Here is an 18,743-nt window from a genome sequence, read left to right as displayed (position 1 = left end):
TACCGGGATATATGCGCGTCCATAGACGCTTCTTAAAATTCACGTGTCGCCCGGCCGGCCCGAGAGATGCGCTTAGCTCCCCAATTTGGTGCGCCTGGGGCTTTTAAAATCTACCCCTGCTTTCTTACACTTTTATACCGCACTCCCAGCAAGCCGTCCAAGGCCGTTTACCACAATAACATACCATGAAAAATACCAATACAGCGAGAACAAGGTTACCCTAATTAAAACACTGGAGAATTTCTCCGCAGTCTTGGCCATAACTCAAGAGACGGTTATGGAGACAAGAGCTGCTCTCCTGGTTTCATGTGCGTTTATCTCAGAAAGGGATTCGGTCTTGAGAATATTCTTCCGTAACCAGTCTCACTGCTTTCACGGGTCAGAAAGTTTGGATATTTCTAGAGAGATTACAAAAAAAATACACAGGAACGGAGGAAAACATTTTTAGCGATGAGAAATGACGCAATATCAAGGGGGGGGCTAAGTTTAATCGAGCAAATGTTTGATTACTTATCAAAATTCTAAATATATCTTTACAGATCCCACTCAATTACGTATATACCTGGACTCGCATCCCTAAACTATACTCCATGGGGAGGGAATGGGGAGGTACGGCTTTGAGATGGTAAAATTTGTGGGTTACACTGTACTGGAATCATGCGTGAGTTAATTTACTTTTTAGGACAGCTTCTTTACATCTTGGAATTCCCTTATTTTCTTACAATATTCAGATTTGTTGGTTAATTTGGAAGAATATTCCTGAATATGTTTTGACCTATATTCATTGTATCTGATTTTTCTGAGAACATTTGTGTTCTATCATAAATGTGAAAATTCAAAAAATTAAAAAAACAAACACTGGAACAACTGTGATTTCACCTTTTTTCTAAAACCCAAATAGTTGGCCTCCAGTCTAATAGCTATTGGACCAAGGTTCCAGTGTTTGAGTCCCACTACTGAGAGCATCTTCTTCCTGGACCCTTCCTTTTTTTTTACCTGCTTGATTTCTGGAACTAGAAAAAGTGGCTCTGCTGAGGAACGCAACATCTGCCTGGGAACAAATCTCTGTACCCTGCTCGCTTACCATGATGGACCTTATACATTAGGGTTATTTTATTTATTTTATTTTATTTAGCAGCTTTTCTATACTGACATTAAAATACACATCATATCGGGTTATATTTTAACGTAAAAAAAAAGGTGGAAAATTACAATAAACAGGGAAAGGGGGGAACAGGGCAACTGATAATTCCAAAACGAAGCACAGAGAGTCGAAATTTAGCAAAATGAAAACTAAAGAGAATACAGTATGCAAAATGTAAAACCTATCTAGAAATATACAAGCAGTAGTGTGTGGCTACATGGAGTCATCAGAGAACAGTTGAGAGGTGTTGTGGAGCGACGGGAGGAATAAGAGGTGCCGGGGAGGTGGATAGTTATAGTCTTAAATACAATTCTCTCCCTCACTGGTAGCCAATGTAAAACACTAATACGTCTAGGGCAGTCAGAAATCAATCCGGCTGCCATATTTTGCTTCATCTGAAATCTTTGCAAGTTCTTCCCCGTAACCCCCATCGTTACCCTGTTGCAATAATGAATAAAATGGCACAACTAGTGCCCACAGTATAGTCCAAAACACCCTCTCCTACACTTTATTCCTTATTTTTCGCAATTGCCTCCTCACCATCAGAGATACATGCGGTACAAAGGCCCATTTATCATCATAAATCACCCTCAAGTTCCGAATTTCATGAATATTATCACAAACTTTATTCCCCACCTTTAACTGAAGACTATGCTCAGTTGCCCATACGAGAAAGCCATCCACTCTGTTTTCTCCTCATTCAACATCAACTTATTCTCCTGATGCCAACTCCCTAAACACTGCAGACCATTCTGAACTCTACATAAGAACATAAGAAATTGCCATGCTGGGTCAGACCAAGGGTCCATCAAGCTCAGCATCCTGTTTCCAACAGAGGCCAAAACCAGGCCACAAGAACCTGGCAAGTACCCAAACACTAAGAAGATCCCATGCTACTGATGCAATTAATAGCAGTGGCTATTCCCTAAGTAAACTTGATTAACAGCAGTTAATGGACTTCTCCTCCAAGAACTTATCCAAACCTTTTTTGAACCCAGCTTCGCTAACTGCACTAACCACATCCTCTGGCAACAAATTCCAGAGTTTAATTGTGTGCGGAGTGAAAAAGAATTTTCTCCGATTAGTCTTAAATGTGCCCCATGCTAACTTCATGGAATGCCCCCTAGTCTTTCTATTATCTGAGAGAGTAAATAACCGATTCACATCTACCCGTTCTAGACCTCTCATGATTTTAAACACCTCTATCATATCCCCCCTCAGTCGTCTCTTCTCCAAGCTGAAAAGTCCTAACTTCTTTAGTCTTTCCTCATAGGGGAGTTGTTCCATTCCCCTTTATCATTTTGGTTGCCCTTCTCTGTACCTTCTCCATCACAATTATATCTTTTTTGAGATGCGGTGACCAGAATTGTACACAGTATTCAAGGTGCGGTCTCACCATGGAGCGATACAGAGGCATTATGACATTTTCCGTTTTATTAACCATTCCCTTCCTAATAATTCCCAACATTCTGTTTGCTTTTTTGACTGCCGCAGCACACTGCACCGACGATTTCACTGTGATGCCTAGATCTCTTTCCTGGGTGGTTGCTCCTAATATGGAGTTCATTACAGGGTCCTTTCCTAGAGGGCAAACACTCTGGATATCATCCGCATAAATATCTCTCTGAAATCCCAAGCTACGAATCAATGCCCCCAGTGGCTGCAAAAAGATTTTAAAAAGTAACGGGGATAAATAAAGGAACCAATCCCCTGGGAGGAAGGCTCACCCGAAAAGAAAAAAAGCAGCAAGGGTGAAAGAAAAAGCCCTGCAGGTTAATGCATCAGCCATCTGCTGGAGACAGATAAATACTGAGCTACTGCAGGTGGCACCAGGGGTTTTCAAGCAGTGTCAGCGAGGCTTTGTCTGTCTCCATCTGCTGGCAGGGAATGAATTAACCCAGGAAGTTCTGGACTGATCCGGGTATGTACAGGGAACCTTGAGGTACTCCACAATTTAAAATATAGATCTCTCCCCTCTCATCCGTTACAATAATCTCTCCCTCAAAAAAAGAGCCAATCTAGGACCCTATCTGAAAAACCTAGATCCTTCCAATGAGCAATCAATATCTGGTGATCTACCAGGTCAAAGGCATTGGTAAGGTCTAGGAAAACTAAATCCACCGTCTCTCCTCTATCTAAATTCTCCCCGATCGTGTCATTCAATGCTACCAGCACAGTTTGTGTACCGTAACCAGGGAGAAACCCTGACTGACACTCATCCAGCACACACTGTTCCTTCAGATGTTTAGTTAACTGAACCGTTACCACTTTTTCTTAAAAAAAAAAAAAAAAAAAAGGGCCATTTGCTACTGGACAGTAATTACCCATCACCTCCTTATCATCCCCTATCTTTTTCAAGAGGGGACAAATTAATCTTTTTCCACGGCTCTGGGTAAATACCCCTAGTCAGGGATTCATTTACAATTAAAACCAGCCTAGTTAATAACTCAACTGGTATATTCCGAACCAAAAAAGGACAAGGTCCATGTAACATGTGATGGGATTACAGTCCCTTAAAAGTTTACTCAATTCCAGTCTTCTCCATTTCCTCAAACAATCCAATCTCTTCCTCCCTAAACACCCGCTCTCCATTCAGAGTAACAGGCACAACCAACCCCCACCCCCTTTATTAGCCAACCTATCACGGAATCCATCCACCTGCCGTCTCCAACGACAAGCAGAACTATGACAGCTTAACCCCTCTGCAGACTGCTTAGTGGAAGACCAAAAGAGGAATCTTCTGTTCCCGGTGCAGATAAGGCTGTCTTAAAATTTGAATTAATATATAGTAGAGAATCTGTGCATAATAGATATCAGTGTTTCTTAATATTCCTCTACTGGTGATTTGATTTACTAGCCTCTGAGCGCTGTGTAATAGGAAAGTCTCTCAATTTCCCTTCTTTCAAGTGCTCTTACTCTTAATTTCTGTGGTGCTCTTTCTGGGGAAAAAGTCTCTCAATCTCCCTTCTTTCAAGTGCTCTTACTCTTAATTTTGGTGGTGGTCTTTCTGGGGGAAAAAAACAAACCACAAAAACAAAAAAAAAAACCCCAAAACCCTGCTGGTTTACTTTCACTTTTCCTTCTGATCATTGCTCTGTGCTCCATTAATATCTGAGTTCTCTGTGAAGTAGAACTGCTCAGTTTATACCTTTCTCTAGGTCTGTTATTATATAATAATTATAATTGGTTCCTTGCAAACTGTCTGTTTTTTAAGATCCAGTATAACTGCATTTCTATTTTGTATAGCTGTTCTTTAATAATCTGCTTAATATTGGCACAGAAGTGCTGAGGGATCTTTAATATCTAAGAACTGGAAGGTTCCTAAAGGTGTCCGGTTAAAACCAGACTGGGTGTGGCAGAGAAGCTAATTAGTGACCTGGCTAGAGCATTGCAGACTGCTTAGTGGAAGACCAAAAGAGGAATCTTCTGTTCCCGGTGCAGATAAGGCTGTCTTAAAATTTGAATTAATATATAGTAGAGAATCTGTGCATAATAGATATCAGTGTTTCTTAATATTCCTCTACTGGTGATTTGATTTACTAGCCTCTGAGCGCTGTGTAATAGGAAAGTCTCTCAATTTCCCTTCTTTCAAGTGCTCTTACTCTTAATTTCTGTGGTGCTCTTTCTGGGGAAAAAGTCTCTCAATCTCCCTTCTTTCAAGTGCTCTTACTCTTAATTTTGGTGGTGGTCTTTCTGGGGGAAAAAAACAAACCACAAAAACAAAAAAAAAACCCCAAAACCCTGCTGGTTTACTTTCACTTTTCCTTCTGATCATTGCTCTGTGCTCCATTAATATCTGAGTTCTCTGTGAAGTAGAACTGCTCAGTTTATACCTTTCTCTAGGTCTGTTATTATATAATAATTATAATTGGTTCCTTGCAAACTGTCTGTTTTTTAAGATCCAGTATAACTGCATTTCTATTTTGTATAGCTGTTCTTTAATAATCTGCTTAATATTGGCACAGAAGTGCTGAGGGATCTTTAATATCTAAGAACTGGAAGGTTCCTAAAGGTGTCCGGTTAAAACCAGACTGGGTGTGGCAGAGAAGCTAATTAGTGACCTGGCTAGAGCATTGCAGACTGCTTAGTGGAAGACCAAAAGAGGAATCTTCTGTTCCCGGTGCAGATAAGGCTGTCTTAAAATTTGAATTAATATATAGTAGAGAATCTGTGCATAATAGATATCAGTGTTTCTTAATATTCCTCTACTGGTGATTTGATTTACTAGCCTCTGAGCGCTGTGTAATAGGAAAGTCTCTCAATTTCCCTTCTTTCAAGTGCTCTTACTCTTAATTTCTGTGGTGCTCTTTCTGGGGAAAAAGTCTCTCAATCTCCCTTCTTTCAAGTGCTCTTACTCTTAATTTTGGTGGTGGTCTTTCTGGGGGAAAAAAACAAACCACAAAAACAAAAAAAAAAAACCCCAAAACCCTGCTGGTTTACTTTCACTTTTCCTTCTGATCATTGCTCTGTGCTCCATTAATATCTGAGTTCTCTGTGAAGTAGAACTGCTCAGTTTATACCTTTCTCTAGGTCTGTTATTATATAATAATTATAATTGGTTCCTTGCAAACTGTCTGTTTTTTAAGATCCAGTATAACTGCATTTCTATTTTGTATAGCTGTTCTTTAATAATCTGCTTAATATTGGCACAGAAGTGCTGAGGGATCTTTAATAGCTTAAGGACGAATAAAGTTCCAGAAAGTGTCCTGCTCTACTCAGCTTGTCCCAGGTTCAACTGTTTGTTTCCCACCCACCCCTGGCCTTAGATTCTAATATAGACTGACTAAATTAGCATTAGCAACAAGATAAATTAGTAAATTGTTACCATCTAAGAATCACCAACCCAAAACTTTACCAATATGAGAACTATCCTTTGCAACTGTTGTGGAGCCTTTATTCTGAGGGAAAACATCTGGAAACGTAGAACTTGCCCAATCTGTGCACAACTCTCTTCTATGAAAAAGGAGCTGACTGAGGTTAAAGCTCAATTAGCTTTAATTACAAAAAATACACCCACATTGCATTACTCAGAAAATAATTCCCCAATACCAAAGAATAACCAGGAGTCAAGAAAAAGAAATACAGTAGGCTCAGGTAGGATTACACATGTGTCCCATAGTCACCCATTCGTGGCAGATTTGCAGCCAACAAGTATACCCCCCCACTCAAGCAGGTCATTAAGTAAATCATTAAAAACCAGGATTACAGTGGGCTCTGGTAGAATTGGACCAGTTACTAGGAGACACACACAGTATCAAATGCAACAAGAACAAAAAGCCTTCCCTATATTAAAAACTGAAGTCCTAGAGAAAAACATTGAAGTGTTACCAGAAAAGAGAGAAAACCAATGCATGCAGAATTTCAAGATACATAACCAAAAGAAAAAGCAAATTGAGATGGATAACTCTGGCATCAGTGGCACAACTGCAAAAGGAAAGAGTGAAGTGAATAACAAATCTCAACTAAAGTCTCATAAGGAGTACAGGAAAAGCAATAATCTTAAAGAGAGTACCTGGAAAGCTATGACCACAAATGCTCATAGTTTGGGAAATAAAATACCAGATCTGCAGGCCCTAATGATAGAGGCAGAAGTGGACATTGTTGCTATCACAGAGACATGGTTCACAGAATCTCATGATTGGGATACGGCAATACCAGGCTATAACTTGTTAAGGAAGGACAGAGTGGATAGAAAAGGGGGAGGTGTGGCTCTTTATGTCAGAAACAATATCCAAGCATCTGAGCTACAAGGAAGTTGGGGCAAGGAAGAAGCACTATGGGTAGACCTAAAAACAGATGATGGAGCATCAATTTATATTGGAGTGGTTTACAGGCCCCCGAACCAAAAGGAAGAGCTGGACAGAGACCTGGTTGAAGACATCCATAAGATAGGTAAGAAGGGAGAAGTGGTGATCGTGGGTGACTTTAATATGCCAGATGTAGACTGGAAAATCCCATCTGCAGAATCTAAAAATAGTAGAGCAATAGTAGATGCCATGCAAGTAGCTTTGTTCAAACAAATGGTATTAGAACCCACGAGAGAAGGAAATATACTCGACTTAGTGCTCACTAATGCAGATAATGTCTCTGATGTCGAGGTGGGCACCCACCTCAGCACCAGTGATCATCAAACAATATGGTTTAATATCACTAAAAGAATAGGGAAAAGAACCACAAAGACCCGAGTTTTACAATTCAAAAACACAGACTTTGAGGAAATGGGGAAGTACCTAGAGGAAGAACTAAATGGATGGGAGAATGAGAGAGATGTGGATCAGCAGTGGATCAATCTAAAAGGAGCAATCACCAAGGCAACTACTCTTTATGTTAGAAATGTAAAGAAAAGCAAAAGGAAAATGAAACCTATCTGGTTCTCAAACGAGGTGGCTGACAAAATTAAAGCTAAAAGAACAGCATTCAAAAAATATAAAAGATCCCAAAGGGAGGAGCACAAAGAAGAATATTTGATTCAACTGAGGGAGACGAAGAAATTAATCAAGTTGGCAAAAAGTCAAGCGGAAGAGAGGATTGCCAAGGAGATAAAAAATGGTGACAAAACATTTTTCAGATACATCAGCGAAAAGAGAAAAGTCCATAGTGGTATAGTGAAATTGAAAGGTGGAAATGATCAATGTGTGGAGAGAGACGAAGAAATGGCAGAAATATTAAATGAATACTTCAGCTCTGTATTCACTAAAGAAGACCCTGGAGAAGGACCATTTCTACACAAGAAGCTGGAGGGTAGTGGAATAGATGAAAATCATTTTACAGTAGAAAATGTATGGGAAGAGCTAAAGAATCTGAAAGTGGACAAAGCCATGGGGCCTGATGGGATTCATCCAAGGATTCTGAGGGAGCTCAGAGATGTGCTGGCGGGTCCGCTGTGTGACCTGTTCAATAGATCCCTAGAAACGGGAGTGGTGCCGAGTGATTGGAGAAGAGCGGTGGTGGTCCCGCTTCACAAGAGTGGGAACAGAGAAGAGGCTGGTAACTACAGACCGGTTAGCCTCACTTCGGTGGTGGGAAAAGTAATGGAGTCACTGTTGAAAGAGAGAATAGTGAAATATCTACAGTCCGGAGAATTGATGGACCAGAGGCAGCATGGATTCACCAGGGGAAGATCCTGTCAGACAAATCTGATTGACTTTTTCGACTGGGTAACCAAGGAATTGGATCAAGGAAGAGCGCTAGATGTCATCTACTTGGATTTCAGCAAAGCTTTTGATACGGTTCCGCACAGGAGACTGGTGAATAAAACAAAAAGCTTGGGAGTGAGTGCCGAAGTGGTGACCTGGATTGCAAACTGGTTGACGGACAGAAGACAATGCGTGATGGTAAATGGAACTTTCTCTGAAGAGAGAGCGGTTTTAAGTGGTGTACCGCAAGGATCGGTGTTGGGACCGGTCCTGTTCAATATCTTTGTGAGCGACATTGCGGACGGGATAGAAGGTAAGGTTTGTCTTTTTGCGGACGACACTAAGATCTGCAACAGAGTGGACACGCCGGAAGGAGTGGAGAGAATGAGACGGGATTTAAGGAAGCTGGAAGAGTGGTCGAAGATATGGCAGCTGAAATTCAATGCCAAGAAGTGCAAAGTCATGCATTTGGGGAGTGGAAATCCGAATGAACTGTATTCGATGGGGGGGGAAAGGCTGATGTGCACGGAGCAGGAGAGAGACCTTGGGGTGATAGTGTCTAATGATATGAAGTCGGCGAAACAATGCGACAAGGCGATTGCAAAAGCCAGAAGAATGCTGGGATGCATAGAGAGAGGAATATCGAGTAAGAAAAGGGAAGTGATAATCCCCTTGTACAGGTCCTTGGTGAGGCCTCACCTGGAGTACTGTGTTCAGTTCTGGAGACCGTATCTACAAAGAGACAAGGACAAGTTGGAGGCGGTACAGAGAAGGGCGACCAGGAAGGTGGAGGGTCTTCATCGGTTGACATACGAGGAGAGATTGAAGAATCTAAATATGTACACCCTGGAGGAAAGGAGGAGCAGGGGTGATATGATTCAAACTTTCAGATACTTGAAAAACTTTAACGATCCAAAGACAATGACAAACCTTTTCCAACAGAAAAAAATCAGCAGAACCAGAGGTCACGAGCTGAGGCTCCAAGGAGGAAGACTAAGAACCAATGTCAGGAAGAATTTCTTCACGGAGAGAGTGGTGGATGCCTGGAATGCCCTTCCGGAGGAAGTGGTGAAGTCCAAAACTGTGAAGCACTTCAAAGGGGCATGGGATAAATATTGTGGATCCATCAGGTCCAGAGGACGCATATAAAGAGCAGGTAGTAAAATACTGCACGGAGCGGCAGTAGCCACAGAGGCATTCACGGAGCGGGATGCCAGTGGCCAGTGGTAGGTGTCCACCTTCATGGAGCGGAAGGATGTAGGGCTGTCATCTCCCAATTAAATAAAAAACAAAAACAAAAAACAAAACAGGGATGGGATCCATCAGGTCTAGAGGACACATATAAAGAGCAGGTAGTAAAATACTGCACGGAGCGGCAGTAGCCACAGAGGCATTCACGGAGCGGGATGCCAGTGGCCAGTGGTAGGTGTCCATATAAAGAGCAGGTAGTAAAATACTGCACAGAGCGGCAGTAGCCACAGAGGCATTCACGGAGCGGGATGCCAGTGGCCAGTGGTAGGTGTCCACCTTCACGGAGCGGAAGGATGGAGGGCTGTCATCTCCCAATTAAATAAATAATAAAAAAACCCAGGGATGGGATCCATCAGTTCTAGAGGACGCATATAAAGAGCAGGTAGTAAAACACTGCATGGAGCGGCAGTAGCCACAGAGGCATTAACGGAGCGGGATGCCAGTGGCCGGTGGTAGGTGTCCACCTTCACAGAGTAGAAGGATGAAGGGCATCCATCTCCCAATTAAAAAAAGAAAAGAAAAAAAGAAAAAAAAACAGGGATGGGTTCATGGGCTTATAGGTATTACCAATTATTAGGCTTTTCAATATTTGATGATAGTTAATGTGACTTTCAAGGCATTCTTCACTTTTGGTGCATGTCCGGCATGACTCCTTGCTTCAATGACAGGGGAAAAGAAAAACTGATACTTCACACATTTCCAGCATTGCCCTCTGCTTCATGGCAGAGAGCTATGCTGCCGCTTACCCAACTAATCAAACTTAATATTTCACTTGGAAGCAGCTCCAGCACTGCTCTCTACATTAATGGTGGGGGTGAAAAGGGAATTAGAACATAAGGTTACTAAGAGCCAAGAGAAACAGTTAAGTATGAGAACAAATGTGTGAAGCTTGCTGGGCAGACTGGATGGACCGGTTGGTCTTCTTCTGCCGTCATTTCTATGTATGTTTCTATGTCTGTAGTAGGGAAGCAATCTCTTCCTAACATCTCCTACGTAACCCCAAAAATCTCCTTTGCGTTACACACATGGGAGAAACGTCTTTTGGCCACAAAGGACTACATTTACCCCCGCAGAAAGAATCCACCCCTTGAGAGATGGGGGAAAAAGAGTGTGGAGGCAGCCAACAGCAAATAAAGACTTTTATGGCCCATAGGGGGCCACCTGAACTCTGGACAAAGGGTTACACCGAGTGACCATGCTGCTCCTCGGTTATACTCTACAGGATCCTCATATACATTTCTCCAGAATTTTGTTTCAGCTTTGGTCGGTGCTGGTTTAACTGAGAAATGAAATTGCGGATCCTGCTATTGGAAATTTGTAAACTCTCATTAACATCGCTTCTTGTACGTGAAGACTGGAGGGTGGCCAACGTAACGCCAATTTTTAAAAAAGGGATCCAGGGGTGATCCAGGAAACTACAGACCAGTGAGTCTGACATCTGCGCCAAGCAAAATGGTAGAAACTATCATAAAGAACAAAATTGCTGAACTTATAGATAGGCAGAGTTTAATGGGACAAAGCCAACATGGCAACAATAAACATGGATAAAGGTGAGCCAGATGATATACAGTAGTGTATCTGGATTTCTAAAAAGCATTTGACAAACTCCCTCATGAGAAACTTCTTAGGAAATTAAAATGTCATGGGATATGGGGCAGTGTCCTATTGTGGATTGCCAACTGGTTAAAAGATCGAAAACAGAGAGTAGGGCTAAATGGTAACTTTTCCCAATGGAGACAGGTGAATAGTGGAGTCCCCCAGGGATCTGTTCTGGGACCACTGCTTTTTAATATATTGATAAACGATCTGGAAATGGGAACAACAAGTGAGAGGATCAAATCTGCAGATGACACAAAATTATTCAAAGTTGTTAGATCTCAAGAGGATTTGTGAGAAATTGCAAGAGAGGACCTTGCAAAACTGGGAGACTGGGCATGCAAATGGCAAATGAAATTGAATATGGACAAGTGCAAAGTGATGTACTTAGGGAGAGTAATCCAAATTATTGCTACACACTACATTAGGAGTCACCATTCAGGAAAAGGATCTAGGCATCATTGTTGATAATACATTGAAATCTTCTGCTCAGTGTACAGCAGCAGCAGCCAAGAAAGCAAATAGAATGCTGGGGATTATTAGGAAAGGAATGGAGAATAACCCAGAGAATGTATCACTCCATGGTGCAACCTCATTTTGAATATTGTGTTCAGTTCTGGTCACTGTATCTTATAAAAGACATAGCAGAATCAGAAAAGGTGCAGAGAAGGGCGATCAAAATGATAAAGAAGATGGAACAATTTCCCTATGAGGAAAGGTTAAAGAGGTTAGGACAAGACAGCTTGGAGAAGAGACAGCTGAGGGGGGATATGTTAGAGATCTATAAAATAAGTGGAATGGAATGAGTAAATGTTAATCAGTTGTTTACTCTTTCAATAGTACAAAAACCAGGGGACACACATTGAAGCTACTAGGTAATACATTTAAAACTAATAAGAACAAATATATTTTTTACTCACCACATAATTAAACTCTGGAATTTGTTGCCAGAGGATGGTGTGAACGCTGTTAATGTAGCTTTGGACAAGTTCGTGGAGGAACAGTCCATAAATCATTATTAAGGTAGAGTTGCAGAAATCCACTGCTTGTCCTTGGGATAAGCAGCTTGGAATCTGTCTGCCCCTTGGGATCCTGCCAGGTACCTGTGACCTGGCTTAGCCACTGTTGGAAACAGGATGCTGTGCTGATGAACCCTTGGTCTGACCCAGTACAGCAAGTCTTATGTTATGTTGGTTAATGGTCTTTCCTTCCCTATAAGAACTGCTTTGGGTTCTAAATTTTTTAGTTTGATATTCCCTCCTTTCTATTTTCAGCTTGTGTGTTTCTCTTGCTATTTCAGTATGTGAAGTTAAGATCTTTTGCTAGTGCAGCTTGAGATTTTGAATTTTTCATGTTCTCACCACATGGAATGAGTTTATTTTTTCCTCTATACAATTTCCCATGGAGACGGCCATTTTTCTCATTTGCTTCTACCCTTGTGTCGTTACTCATAGGACTTTCTCAATAATGGTTTTTGCTGTCCCATACTGTATCAGATTTATTTCTTTGATATCAACAGATGGTCCCTTTATGAAGATTATAGCCTTGTTGATCTTACTGATCATGCTTTTTATTTAGGTGTCAGGGTTGTCTTAGGCAATCCTTCCTCTCTTGTGGATCCCAGCATACAGATCTATTTCCATACAAGTCAGGAGCTTAATCGCCAACTCCTCCATCTCCTGCTCTCTCTCTTCACTCTGCTTCCTCTCCTATTTGGATCTTCTGGTGTGCTTTTAAAATTGATTTACTTTGAAAGCTTTGTCCATATTTTGGACATGTAAATTGCTTTTCTTTCAGATGAATCTTCTGGTGTGGTTTTAATTGTGATTGCTGACTGAAGCTTTTACCACATTCTGGACATGAAAATGGTTTTTCTCCTGTATGGGTCCTTTGGTGTATCTTTAAATTTGATTTCCAATTAAAGCTTTTGCCACACTGTGGACATATAAATGATTTTTTTCCTGCATGGATCCTCTGATGTGCATTTATATTTGATTTCCGATTAAAGCTTTTACCACAGTCTAGACATGTAAATGGTTTCTCTCCCGAATGAATCCTCTGATGAACTTTTAAATATGTTTTCCGATTAAAACTTTTACCACAGTCTGGACATGTAAAGGGTTTCTCTCCTGTGTGGTTCCTCTGATGCACATTTAAATGTGATTTCTGATAAAAGCTTTTACTGCAGTGTTGACATTTAAATAGTTTATCTCCAGCATGGATCCTCTGATGGATTTTTAAGTAGGATTTCCGATAAAAGCTTTTACCACACTCCATACATAAAGACAGATTCTCTCTTGTACAGCTCCTCGATTTAGACTCTGCCCTCCAGTCACTCTCCTCCTCTAATCCCTGGATAAACCTTTCTTTGTCTTTCTCCAGAAGCATCTTGCAGGTTTTTTGGTTTTCAGCACATCCCGTCTCCTGCTTCTTATTTTCACGACGGATCCCATAACCTGCTGGGTAAGAGAGAAAATACAGACATTATTTTATATGTTGGGGGGGGGGGGGCACATGAAAAGCTCTCAGGCCCCTTATTCAGACCCCCTAGAGCTGATTGTACAATAGAGAGCTAAGTGCATGTGTTTTACTCCAACAAAGTTTTCAGAAGGAAAAGGAATTTTGGACAGACAAATGAGGAAATCAATGTAGTCACTGTCATATAATTAATAGGGACGAAATAAAAGGTTCTTAACGCATTCATTAATGGTTATCAAACAATGAAATGGCTTCCTTCTTTACATTATAATGCATTATATATCTTTATAGCTAGAGCAGGAGTGGCCAACTCCAGTCCTCGCGAGCCACAAACAGGCCTAGTTTTCAGCATATTCACAATGAATTTTGGACAAGACGTCTCCGCTTGGAATGCTTGGGCTAAAAAGCCATGTGGGGAGTCCCAAGCTGAGGGTTGCAGAGGCGTTACAGGGGTCATTTACCGTTAGGGCCCTAACGTGTGTGATAACGCCGTAACACAAAATGCACATGGAAATCAAAAATTCGTATTCAAGTGGGCGGAGTATAAGGAAATGGTCTGCTATAGAGCCTGCGATAGAGAAACACACACTATCGCGTGATTTAACACTGGAAATAACTACACCTTTTTTTTTTTTTTGCAGTATAGTGAAAAAAGTATTTAGCGTGGGCAATATCGTGGATCGCAGCGATTATCGCATGCAATAAAAAGAGGAATGATAACGGACACACCTACCGGGCCTTCCTGCCCCAATAAAAGCACCTGTTCTTACCTGGGCTAGCTTTCTAAAGCCAGAATGCTTGTAGCAAGTTTAATTGTTGGGGAATGCTGGATGTTTCGGGAGGCTCGCCACAGACAACAACAAGAGGAACACCACCTTCAAGAGACAGGCAAGGCCAGTTCCAAGCCTATCTAGGGAAGTCCCTGCAGCTCAGGCACAGCCACCGGCCCCGCAGGATTGGGGCCCCGGGCAGTGTCTGGCACGCAGGCGGCCACGGCAGAGGAGATACAGGGAGCGCACCTTTCCTCCATGAACATCCTTGCTGGGCAGGCCAGAGGACTTATGTGGCTTGCAGGTATCACCTCAGCTCTCGGGCTATCCTGGAATTACATGAAGAAATCCGAGGGGATTTGAATCAGTTCACCGCAAAGTCCCACACTGTGTCTGGCCTCACCAAACTGTTGGCCACCCTGGATTTCATGGCAAGCGGCTCCTTCCAAATGACAGTAGGAGTCGTGGGGGGGAATGTCCCAAACCACTTTTTCCCACTGTCTGGACCAGGTCATCACAGCAATCTCTGACCGCATTAATCGCTGCCTACCATTTCCTCGGGACTTGATGGGCTTGAAGAGAGGCTTTTATGCCTTCGCACACTTTCCCGATGTTCTGGGAGCTATCGACTGCACTGACATGGCCATCACTCCAGCCCCGTGACAGGGAGGAGATGTACCGCAACAGAAAGCTCTTCCACTCCATCAAAGTGCAAGTAGTCTGTGAGGCTCGAATGTCCATCCTTGGTGTGGTGTCCAAGTACCCGGGAGCCGCGCACGATTCCCTTATACTTAGGCAATCGGCCTGTGTGAACATTTTGAGGACGGCCTGTACGATGATGGTTGGCTTATAGGTAAGAAAACCGCTTCTTTCTATATTCCAGCTTTGGCTATGTGTTTGTGGCAAACGGCTCGGAAATGGGGGGTGGCAGGAAAAGCATTGCTGCCGTGACAAAGAGGAGGAAGTGGTAGTCTTCCGTGTCCTTTTGCCTATCTAGGGACAGCAACAAAATGGACTGATTCGCATGAAACTCTGAGACTGCCTTGGGCAAGAAGGATGGAACGGTACGAAGCTGTAATGCCCTGGGGTCATCCGGAGCAATGGTTCCCTACATGACAATGCCTGTAGTTCAGAGGTGCGACGAGCTGAGCAACTCGCCACCAGGACCACCATTTTCAGAGTTAATAGGTGTAAGGACAGACTGCGCAGCGGCCGAAAGGAGGGCCCTACCAAAAATTCCAGTACTGGCCACCGTAGGGGTGGCCGGAGGTGCTTTGCCCCTTTAAGAAAATGGGCTATGCCCGGATGCGCCGACAGGCGGGTTCCGTTCACCTCGCCTCTGAAACAGGAGAGAGCCGCTACCTGGACCTTCAAAGCGTAGGAAACGCTGATGTTCTTGCCGGACTGGAATATGAAGGTCGGCCTCGGAGAGGTCCAGTGAGGTTAGGAACTCTCCCGGTTGTTCGGCCATTATGATGGAGCGTAGAGTTTCCATGCGGAAATGAATTACCCGTAGGTGTCGGTTGACACTCTTGAGGCCCAGGATGGGGCGAAAGGAACCCTCTTTCTTGGGTACGATGAAATAGATGGAATAACGTCCCGTATTTTCCTGGGATGCAGGTACTGGAATTATAGCTCTCAATTTGAGGAGCCTTATCAAGGTAGACTCCACTGCCTGCTTCTTGTGCTGGGAGTGGCAAGGAGACATCATGAACATGTCCCGAGGAGTGCTGCGAAACTCCAGTGTGTATCCTTCTCGTATGATATCCAGTACCCATTTGTCTGATGTGATCTCGACCCACCACGTTCCCCCCCCCTCCTATCCACACACCTCTCCTCTCTCCCCACACCTCTCACGCTCCATCCTCTCCACAACCTCCACTCACCTCCTCCACAGAAAATGACAAACTGACAAACGTGATAAACAAAAACTTTCATACACACAGACAGACAAAAGACAAAGGCCAAGGTACACACAAGGAAAAACAGTAAAGAACAGGACAAAGCACTCAGAATTCGCAACAACTAACTCCTAATCCACTATTCATCTCCTCTCCGCTAACCCATGCCTCGACATATCCTCAAAGAAGCAGATGCAGGAAGTCTGTATATATAAACTGATAAAAATAACGCACCACTTGTAATTTATGCTACTTGTGTAAAATGACGCAAGTGCCGACACAACACGCAATGCACTGACACAATGCCACATGCGGTATTTACCTATGTGATGTGGCAGGCTGCTAATTTGCCTAATATGCTCCTTTTTTTTTTTCATCGTCGGCGCTATTTTCACTATGTTTATAGCAGTTTGATGAATCTTAATCTTAGTAAGCAACCCAGCCCGCACCATGGAGAGTAGACTACCGCGAAACCAGATTTTGCAAAATTGCTTGTCCAAATTTACTGTCAGTCTTTCAGATGTTATCAAGACAGTAGTGCGACACGAAGGTATGCACATAAGACCAAGGTGCAGCTTCGCAGATGTCTCAATAAGGGCTTCTCGAAGAAGCCATGGTTTCTGATTGATCTTTAGTTTGCTGCTGTTTAGATAGTTTTGCTGTTTTTATTATTTTTGTTGGTTCATTTGTGCTTTGATGATTTGCTTGTGTATATATCTATATATATGTTTTTATTTATTTTATTGTATACCGTTTCCAGAATTCAGGGACCATTAACAGGTTTAGGGTGTGCTCAGTTTGAGGAAGGGGTTCATGGGATCCCCCGCACCAGACTTAGGGCACTAAGAATAGTGTAAATCTCAGATAAAACGGCCCTTTGGAACAGATCCAGAATGAGCATTAAAATCACCAGCAACAACTAACTTCAAATTTGAGGGAAACAGAAGACATGAAATCAGCCACCATTAGTAAATCCTACCGGGGGATGATGCAACAGGAATGAATCTTAGCACTACATATTTGATTTGCCCAAAATCAAAATTAAGGGGGGAGGGGAGGGGTAAGAGGATGGTAGATTAGTAAAATCGACAAGACTTCACCCCCCCTCATTTTAGGTTCCTGGCCTGATGACCAAATGAAGCTTCTATTCACCTTTCATCGGCGGAACAATGGAAAGGTTTTGGGGGTGACTGGACAAAAGTGGCCAATCAGAATATACGATTTTCATCCTCCCATCTCCAGCCAGACCTCTTAGGTTTCTAATACACAATATTAAATTAACAGGTTCATGGAAACAGAACTTAGCTCCTTTAGGTAGTTGCATTTCAGGTCACATTAATATCATTACGAATAATGCACAAGTGGAAACAGGAAGACACTGAAGGAAGAAGCAGCAGCCATCAATAAAAGAAATCCTGCAGGAATCAGAAGGCCCCCCCCTCCCTCATAAAGATCCAGAGGAGCGTCCGAGGGCCCTTACACACGAATCCCCTCCTCTACCTGAGCTGTCACTCACCTGTGCAGGAGCTCTCATGCCTCCTTCCGTCTCTTGGCTCCTGCTGATCCCGGACACAGGAATCTTCCTCCTGCTCAGGCCTTCCTGTCAGATCTGGTTTCTCGGCTGCAGAGCCTGGTCCTGGGAAAAAGAGAATTACATCATCTCTCCTCCTCAAATTAAGGACATTCTGTTTAACAAAACTGCCAAAAAAAACCTTCAGCTGATGATTAAACCAGCACCTGCACAGGGTGAAGCGTATTGTGAATGGACGCAGAATTATCACCGATGACGATGCACACAGGAGATGTGGTTTGAAAAATATTAAAGCCCGAGGAAGAAAAAGGGGAACAGGAAGGCAGGCCAGCTTAGCCTCCAACAGCCCCTTAACTCCAAAGCTTTTATTCTTGCTATGATTTCAGAAGTTCAGGTAAACTAAAGTTGGATGCAAGTAACACCAGGGGCCGGGGACTTTTCTAAACTTTGTTGGGGTTCTCTTTATGCAGGGAGAATTTCAGGAAGGTGCCTGAAAAGCGAGAGTAGGGGATGGGTAGAGCTCCATTAGGGAGTATTTGCATTTTATACTGCACTGATGGCTTTTTCCTTAATTGATGTGGATCCCCTGTGGGGGGAAGGAAGTGATAATACAAGTCTAAAAATACAACAGAGCACATGCCAGCCATTTCTTAAAAGAAAGGAAAAATGGCTCTTACCTGCTAATTTTCATTCCTATAATACCACAGATCAGTCCAGACTATTTTTTTTATTTTATTTTTTTATTTATTTAACACTTTTTTATACCGGCATTCGTAGGACACATCATGTCGGTTTACAAGTAACTGAGAAAGGAAATTACAATGAACAAGGGAGGGGCTAACTGGGTAATATGCAAAATACAAAGGAAGAGAGTCAACAGCAGAATTACAACTTTTTGCATTCAAGTTAGGGTTAAATATGCAAAAGAACTGATTT

General features: G+C 42.6%; 2 protein-coding genes across 2 annotated transcripts in view; both read right to left on the bottom strand.

The window, feature by feature from the left end:
* LOC115083767 (gastrula zinc finger protein xLCGF3.1-like) overlaps nt 1-18,743 on the bottom strand; it is a 165,364-nt gene that overhangs the window by 31,796 nt on the left and 114,825 nt on the right. The window lies entirely within an intron of this gene.
* Nucleotides 12,061-17,908, bottom strand: LOC115083770 (gastrula zinc finger protein XlCGF49.1-like). The gene is made up of 2 exons (XM_029587788.1): nt 17,793-17,908; nt 12,061-13,586 (listed from the first exon to the last, which is right to left on the bottom strand). The coding sequence occupies exon 2, from the start codon at nt 13,513-13,515 to the stop codon at nt 12,820-12,822; it is 696 nt and encodes a 231-aa protein (XP_029443648.1). The 5' UTR covers nt 13,516-13,586; nt 17,793-17,908; the 3' UTR covers nt 12,061-12,819.

Source organism: Rhinatrema bivittatum, chromosome 2, assembly GCF_901001135.1.
Source record: "Rhinatrema bivittatum chromosome 2, aRhiBiv1.1, whole genome shotgun sequence".
Lineage (NCBI taxonomy): Eukaryota > Metazoa > Chordata > Amphibia > Gymnophiona > Rhinatrematidae > Rhinatrema > Rhinatrema bivittatum.
This window is presented reverse-complemented; position numbering and strand designations above follow the sequence as displayed.